At 28.9% G+C, this 8834-nt stretch overlaps 1 protein-coding gene across 1 annotated transcript; it reads left to right on the top strand.

Annotated features, from left to right (window-relative positions):
* The first annotated feature begins 231 nt into the window (after positions 1–231).
* Positions 232–1304, top strand: LOC114425899. Its single transcript, XM_028392878.1, has one exon. It carries the CDS (start codon positions 308–310, stop codon positions 899–901), a length of 594 nt encoding a protein of 197 aa, XP_028248679.1. The 5' UTR covers positions 232–307; the 3' UTR covers positions 902–1304.
* Positions 1305–8834: the final 7530 nt, after the last annotated feature.

Below are 8834 nucleotides of genomic sequence, written 5' to 3'. Positions count from 1 at the left end.
AAATTCAATTCAAGTTTTACTTCCATTAGTGACATATTAACCGTTTTTTTAATCTATCTCTCATTCTTCTATTCTTGTACTCCATTTTTGGAGTACATAATTTACCTTAAAAAATGATAATTCTTTAAATACACAAAATTTGAAGGGCAAACTTGGAAACCCTGTTGGATTTGGATTTGGAGACTGATAGAAACTACATCCCATGAGACATGGACCCAATACACTCACATTAAATACACCACTGTCTTCTCACCCCCACCATCACCCAAACTCTCTCTCACACACAACATATACAAACAAAACAAGCATGCCTTGTCCATCCTCCCATCTCAGAACCTCACACCCTCCACCCTCTTCTTCAGCCCTAAGCTCCATGAAGCTCAAGAGCCTCATCCACACCCTCATAGTCTCCCACATGTGCCGCATCATCCGTGCACTCTCCAAAGTCAAAGCCACAATCCTTGAGATTCTCAAAGGATCAAACAACCAATCCAATAACATTCACTTCCACCACAAAAAGAAGCAAAAGATGACTAAGAAAATCATCTTTGGCTCGTTCAGGCTCCACTACAACTGGTGCTCCTCAAAATCTTCTCATGTTATCCCTGTTCCCGCTCGTGTCTTTGAAGGGTTGCCAAAAGCTGGTGACATGATCCATCATCATGATGAACAATATTTGTATGAGGATTGCCATGATGATGATTCTCAGCTTGCGGGATACCTACAGTGGCTTGAAGAGAAGGTTCAAGATGATGATGATGATAAAAAGGCTTGTGGAAATGAGATGAACGAGATTGATATGTTGGCTGAAATGTTCATAGCGAATTGCCACGAGAAGTTCAAGTTGGAGAAGCAAGAGTCTGATAGAAGGTTCCATGAAATGTTGGCTAGGGGCATGTGAATTGAATTTGGTGAATAATGTTAACCATGGTGTGTACCAGAGATCAATTCAATATAGATAGCGTGAATTGTTATAAATCCTCTCATGTCATGCCTGTGTCTTCGATTCTTACGTATGAGAAAAAAAAAACATGGTGTTAGATATTTTTGTAACAAACAGCTAGCAAAGTTGGGACAGTCACTTGTTAAATTAATTAGAGGGGGAAGGGAATTTTTACTTTTGTTGGTCTATTTGTCTATCTTTATTGTAACTTTTCCATAAGAAGGAAAATTAAGAGGTGGGTGTGAAGGAGGGTTGAATACGAGATATGGGGATTTGCGCAGTGCTTCTGTTCATAGTCATGTATATTTTAATTTGCCGTTGGCTTGTTAATTAGTAGCATGGAACTGCAGCTTCGATCAAATTCTCTCTCCCTTCACTTGAAATTATTACATATTCTAAGATTAGTTTAGTTTCCACCAATTTTCGTATCATACATAATCAAATTTTATTAAATTTTTTCTCATAAATTAAAAATATTAATTGCATGTCATAGAAAAATTAAATTATATATATATATATATATATATATATATATATATATATATATATATATATATATATCATAGATGTGTGCAATCGCGGATGCAGGAGTTGTGGGGGCAATTGTTCCTACAAATTTTTCTTTTCTTTTTTTATAAATATATTTAAGAATTTTTTTATCCCATAAAAAAATAAATCTGGCCCTTATAATGTTATATTTTTTTAAAATGAACAAATAAAATTATAAGATAAAAAGAGAATATATTGATATTAATTTTATCATCTTATTATTTTAATTTTTTTATCATTTCACATATCTAATACTAAATACGTTAATACAAAAATACACTTTGACACAATTCTAAATAGATAGAGAAAGAAAAAATTATAACCACTTATTATTATTCCTTGGATGAATTAGGTTTTGTCATTTTTTAAAAATAGTTCAATGTAATTCTTTACTTTTAAAATGTTTAATTAGGTCTTTTATTTTATAAAATAAATTTAATTTAATCTCGTTATTCTTTCATTTGTTCCAAAAGTTTTAATAAGTAGAAATTAAATTGATTTTAAATAAGATTAAATTAAATCCATTTTAAAAATAAAATATCTAATTAAATTATTTAAGAAAAACATATGAGGTAACATGCAAATAATAAGATTATTAAATTAAACTAAGAAAATAAATTAGAGGAATCAAATTAAACTATTTTATTATAGACTTTTTTTTTATCCCATTAAGTAAAATTTTTGGATAACTGGACATGGTGCCAAACTATGATAATTTTATTACTCCTTGATGATGAGTGTGGTTGGTTAACAAAAAACACGTGAACTGGGGGCTGAAGAATTCTGTGACATTGGGGATTATATAATTGGTGCTATGCTTCTGGACATAGTCATGGAAACTTCAATATATTTGCGGTTGGCTTGTTAATTAGGATGAACCGTAGCTTAAAGTTCTCTCTCCACCATTTAGGTCGTTGACAAAAACCACGTGATATACTTACCAGTAATTTGCATATTAAAAAATATATAAAATGAATTTTATATCCCCCATGGAAAATGAAATAAACTGCTATTAAATTCTACTTAAATATAGGATAAGAAGGAATTATACTTATACATGGGGAGAAATTTGGTTTACTTGTTATAATGTTAATAGCTTTGTGTATAAAATATAAATTTTATGAACATAACCATTGAATAATAGTTATATATTATATGAAATTTTATATAAAATTAAATAATAATTAGCAGATAATCAAAATAATTATGTTCATTTTGAAATATATCAGTGATATATTAATTCATTTTAGAATAATTTAATATTTTATAAATATAGTTTATAATATAAATAAAATTCAATTAAATATTAATTGAAACTTGAAATAAAACTATATTGAATCATACAAATAAAAATGGGTTAACTCAAATGAATGATACATTGATATAAAATTTTAATATATTTAGATGTGAAAAATAATTTATTTAACGGGAGAGAATTCATATTAACTTTTCTTAAATCAATTATAGTCATGTGCAAGTAAAATTAGTATCTAATTTAATAAATTAGGAGAGACACATGTGATTTGTCACGGATATAACGAAAATATAAATAAAAATAGATGGTAGCAATAAAAATAATAATAATATAAACTAATGACTTCCTATGTTTCCCGGTCCACATGATTAAATGCAGTTTGTAATTACGGTAATCGTGGTTTGATTTTAAAATAACGTAACAACAACACTTTGAAGTTTGAACCGCAGTGGAACATATGTCTACAGGCTATAAAATGACTAAAATAACATGTTAAACATTGCCTGATGTTGATCAAATTAAATTTTAGTTATTTATTTTCTAAAATGAAAAAAGACTAAAAAGATATTTTAAATAAATTAGTGAGGATAAAAATAAAAAAATAAAAATTAATAACTTATAAACTAGTTTATAATTAAAGTGATTTATAAAAATATTAATAAAGTAACAATTACTAAAAATAAATGTGTACAAAGATGGAAAGAGAGAAAGAAGTCAATGTGCTCATGTCATTATAGGTGATCATCAATGAAAAAAAAGAGTTGGCCTGACCTTGGTGTGTTGTTTTACATTGTAAAAATCCTGAGAAAGTAAAAAGGGAAATTCTCTTGGGATAAATGAGTTAATGAATGATATTATAATTAATTATAATTATGTTAATTTTAAAATAATCCTAATCAAGGATAATGATAATAATTAATGAAAATTTTATGATAAATAAGGTTATACTCTTTCTTTTTGGCAAAGATCACATATATACTCTAGTATGGGGGGTAATTAAAGCGTTCACTGTTTTAAATATTTAATATAATTATAAATTTATGACTCAAATTTAAGATTTTATTTATTAAAGAAGAAGAATCTCGCACTAGTTTATTCATAAACATTAAGTTTTCTATTTTGTAATTAGTAATATACACCTATCTATGTATAGCTAGGGCAATAATATTTCAAAAGTCTATAATTATTACAACAATAAGTATATTATTTTTACTGTAAATATAATTCAAATTATCCACTGAGATGATAGAAGTTTCACAAAACAAGTAAAAACATACACAGTCCTATGAATACAAGATACATAAACAGATACAATAACGATAAAATAATTATGTGCAAACAAAAATCTCATGCCTTAGTTTGCCTATCACAATAACTGCAATTAATGCATGCAATGACAGGGAGTGGAGCTGTCACCAGAGAACCACACTATCGTAACCATGAGTTATAGCTAGCAAGAGTTGGTGGCTTATACGGCCATAGTTTTTTTTTTTCCTGAAAACAAAACATCCTTACAGTCCAAAGTTATGATATTAATTCTTGAGAAAGTAGAGTACTACTTAAGGGGTGACTTCTCTCCCCATAAATATTACTTTATTCACTTAGTCAGGAATCAAACCTCTATCATATGCTTAAAGAATCTAAATTACTAGTCACTTGTGCTAAACCTTGTTGGTGCATGGCCATAAGTTATTAATCGTGCAGATGTTACATTTAAAGCCGTATAAAAAGTTCATACGGCGCCATGTCTTCTGGGGACCTAAGTATCGTCCTAAATTAGTGGACAACAACATATCTTATCCCTTATTAAAGCAATTTTTGGAGCTACTCATTTTCTTCTATTGTTTGTATCCGTGTGTTGTGGCCAAAGTATATGAATGAGAAAGGATAATGACCGTACCCATTCATGTGTTAAGGCATTCATTTACTAGGTTGCCCCTAGTTTCATGTCTGGTGGTGCCTTTTGTGTGTATGGAGTGGCCCTTGTTGTCATGGGGAGTACAAAATTGTAAGCCACGTGAAGGTGCCAATTTTCTGATTTCAACATCTCAAGTACATGCCAATCTATAGAGTGTAACACCATGCTTTTGCACAACTCATATTAGCTCATTATGTAAATATAATAACAGTTTTGGTAAGATAATGAGGTTCTCCATTATCCATATTTTATTTGGTAAAAGACTAATCCCGATAAGAACTTGCTTGGCTTTTACACAAGCTAGTAATGATGTGTTTTTTCTTTTGCACATTCTTCATTATTGGCTATTAATAGTATTGAAGGAAAAATTAATTTCTATATTCGTTTTTTATCAGACAGAAAAAAAAAACAAGATAAAAGCTAGTACTTAAATGAACTATTTAATTTTCACATGACAAGTAATTAAGTGTTATTATTTTTTCATATAAATTGAAAAACTTTAATACATATTACATAAGTATTAATTGAGATCATAAATATGCAGTAGTCTGAAAATCACTTAATTTATTAAAAATTATAAAATCACAAATGAAATTCATTAAATAAAAAGTGAAACCTAAATAATTTTGTGATTTCTAAATTTCAATTAGTATTAAAAAGTATATTCAAAAGGTGTATGAGAGTGTGTTAACTTTCATCTTTTCTTAATGTGTTTGTTAATATTAACCATTTTTGTTACTGTAAAATACTATGTACTAAAATTTAATAACAAATGGCCTCAGTCTATATACTCTATAGTACCCAACCCACCTGCTCCAGTCCTCCTCTGTTTCAGTGCTAATCTTTGAATTTATTCAAAATCATTTGATGGAATTTCAACAAGAAAATCATAATATAATGGAAAGGAGAAATTATTAATAAGAAGGTACCAATTGTGCGTCTCTCTAGTATAGGAGAAGATACACTAGAAGCAAAGACTATTCTTGGGTTCATCACCAAGAATCTTAACACTGACTCAGATAAAAATAATAATAAAAAAATAAAATTCTGGTCCCCCATATATATAGCTAGGTAAATTACATGAACCAAGATGCACGCACTATGCCCCACTACCAGACAGCTAGACAAAGATTAGGAACTCGCAAGATAGTTACAGCAATAGATCATGCTCTAGTACTCCTCTCTCTGATGTTATATGTCTCATTACTCTTGTGAATAAGGACATTGAGCTTATTGTTCTCATTTTAACAGGGTTATGAGACTGTCTCCTACGGAAAATGATTGATGGAGAAAGATTTCCTGTTCTCATTATAAAATAATATTTATTTGTCAAATAATATTTTCTTATTATGTGTCTCATAATATTTTTCATTTTTGAAAGCTAAGAAAAGTTTGCATTAGTTTTTCAGTAACATATCTATTTATTAGTATCTCACTTAAATCCTATTTATATATAAATTAAAACAATTATCTTATATGAAGACGTTTATAAGTATTATTTTTTGATGAATATGTTTGGGAGTTTTTCTTATAGCTAGACGAGGGGTTTTTAAGAATTGGTATCATTCTCATTGAGAGACGCGACTTACTTAAATGTCATATATTCAGAATTTAATAAGTTTTTAATTTTTTAAATATACTTCTTAATTTATTTTAATTTTTATTTTAATTAATTAATTGAATAACTAGCTCAAAAAATTTCTCAACTATCTCAAATCACTCTCTTTTTTAAATTTATATTTAATTTTCTTAAATGCTTATTATACCTTTCAATCTATCATTTTTCGTCTTTATTTTTATACAAATATAATATTTTTAAAATAAATTACCAAATAATTAAAAATAACCTTGTGCCACAATATAAATTATTTATCGTAAATCTAAAATATAATTTATATGTTTTAAATATTTATTTATTATAAATTTTAATTTGAATACAATTTACATATTAAATTTTTTATTATAAATTTAGTTATATAAAAATAGCCATTTATGCTGTACTTTGCTATTGCAAAAAAAAAAAGTATTTAAACTAATTTACAATTATATTTAACTATTTTAATGAGGATATTTTTGTTGAGGAGAATGATTTTATCATACTAGCTAGTGTAATTAATATATATTTTTTAAAAATAATGCATTATTTTAAATTAAATTGACAAATAATGCGAGAAAGAGAGAAGAAAATAATTTAAACCCAAAATTATGATCTGAAGTAATACTAATTTAATAAGTTTGTCAGTTGTCAACGATTTCTGCAAATGTGGTAGAATTCAAATGGTTTTCCTTTCCACTTGATTGTGTTGTCGATAATTAGATATAAATCACACTTGACTAGAATACCATGTAAGAAAAAGACAACAGCATATAGAGTCATTGATGTCATATGCTGATGCACTTAATAAAATTAAAGTTATACACTTCATCCGAATTCGTATATCAGTTAGTCTATGATTACTATCCAATATCAGCACACATTGTATGGATACTTTCTTTGGACACCTTTTTTATATAGATAACCAATACCAGCTGCACTTTTTGTAGGAAAATGATTTTTTTTTCTTCTCATCTTGTGCACTCCTGAAAATCAGAAACATCATTTTGATTTCTAGTCATTTGTACAAAACCTAAATAATTTTATGAATGTAGTTTAGGAGTCTAGGATTAATATTCATTGATTAATTTTAGGATCATGTCTACGGGATCTTGAAGAACCCTCCAAGGGGCTGGTAAATGATTAAAAATGATAAACAATTTCGAAGATAGACGCATAATAATGCAAATATTTGTCCTAGATAGTGTTAGGCCATGTGAATTGTTATGCCTGCGCTGTCTTGGTGCGTGGCCAAGTTTAATTAATAAATAATTTTCATAATGAAATTGAAATATGCAGGAATGAGCATCAGATGCGTTCACAATGAACAAATGATGATAAGGAATCAAAATTGTGTTTAATCTTGAACTTCATTCCCGCATTTGTAGCTAGCACATGCATAATGTCCCCATCTCAGTTCACATTCATTTTTTTAGGATCAGTTCACATTCAAGGCAAATTTTTCACTTTTCAAGGCAAAAATGTATAAGAAAAAGGGATGTCAATTGTTAGATTAGCATTCTGTCGGATCCAATAGATATACATACACTTAATTGTTTTGACTTCCCAAAATCAATTTTTTGCACTTTCCAATGAAGAATACATATTTTAATATAAAGGAAGGATCAACTTAAACCAAAAATAACAACTCCTTTTTGCGAAACTGGGTATTTGCCATGTTATCCATGCTGAGTTGTGCGGACTTAGGGAGGGCTTAAAGCTGTTTGGCGAGAAGGGTTTTACACAAGTTGAGGTTGAAAGTGAGTCGATGATGGCCATCAAGCTGATAACTCAAGGATGTGCTCAAACTCACTCGTGTTTCAATGTGATTCACGAGATTAAGATGATCGCTGGAAGATTCCAAGATATTCGTTTTTCACATATTCTTAGAGAGGCGAACCAATCTGTGGACTCCCTTGCGGGTCATGGTTTAATTTGTCTATGACTGTAGGAGATAGATTTTTTTGATGTTATTCCTGTTTTTTTATCTTCATTTGTAACCGCAGATGCGGCTGGTGGTTGTTAGTTCTTGGGGTACAGCCCCTTTTGCTCAGAAAAGAAAAAAATAGAAGAGGAACAATTCCTTTAGAGTTATTATTTATCCTCACAATTTATTTTCTTGAAATCTAATAGAATAGTTTAATTAAGGATTCAGATTAACTTAAGACATATTTTAATTATGTTTAAGAGTTCAAATTTAATTCTATCCAAATCATATCTATTCATCTTTACAGTAAATATATTCATAATTGTTTTCATGTTGGATAGATTTCATTTCTATTTTCCTGAATCATTTTCCACCTATTCCTCTATCCAGTGATATGGCCTGTATTGTGTGCTACATATAAATCCAAAGTTAAGACCAGTCAATGAGTCAAACGATATTTCTTGGATCACAAGACACAGAAAATCTCAGCGGGTAGTTAGGACTTGTTACAGTATGAAATTACGAAGGTAATATTTTAGTACAAAATAAAAGGAACAACCGAACAAGGTCTACAAGACTACAACTAAGATATCCGTATTGCATTTTTTCTTAGAGAATCAGTGACATCACCTAGCACATTACTTGCTG

Source organism: Glycine soja, chromosome 9 (assembly GCF_004193775.1).
Source record: "Glycine soja cultivar W05 chromosome 9, ASM419377v2, whole genome shotgun sequence".
Classification (NCBI taxonomy): Eukaryota; Viridiplantae; Streptophyta; class Magnoliopsida; order Fabales; family Fabaceae; genus Glycine; species Glycine soja.
Note: the sequence above shows the minus strand (reverse complement) of the source record. Positions and strands in the feature narration are given on the sequence as shown.

What these genes read in the sequence shown, in the direction of transcription:
- LOC114425899 (XM_028392878.1), top strand. Translation starts at nt 308, where the DNA reads ATGCCTTGTCCATCCTCCCATCTCAGAACCTCACACCCTCCACCCTCT.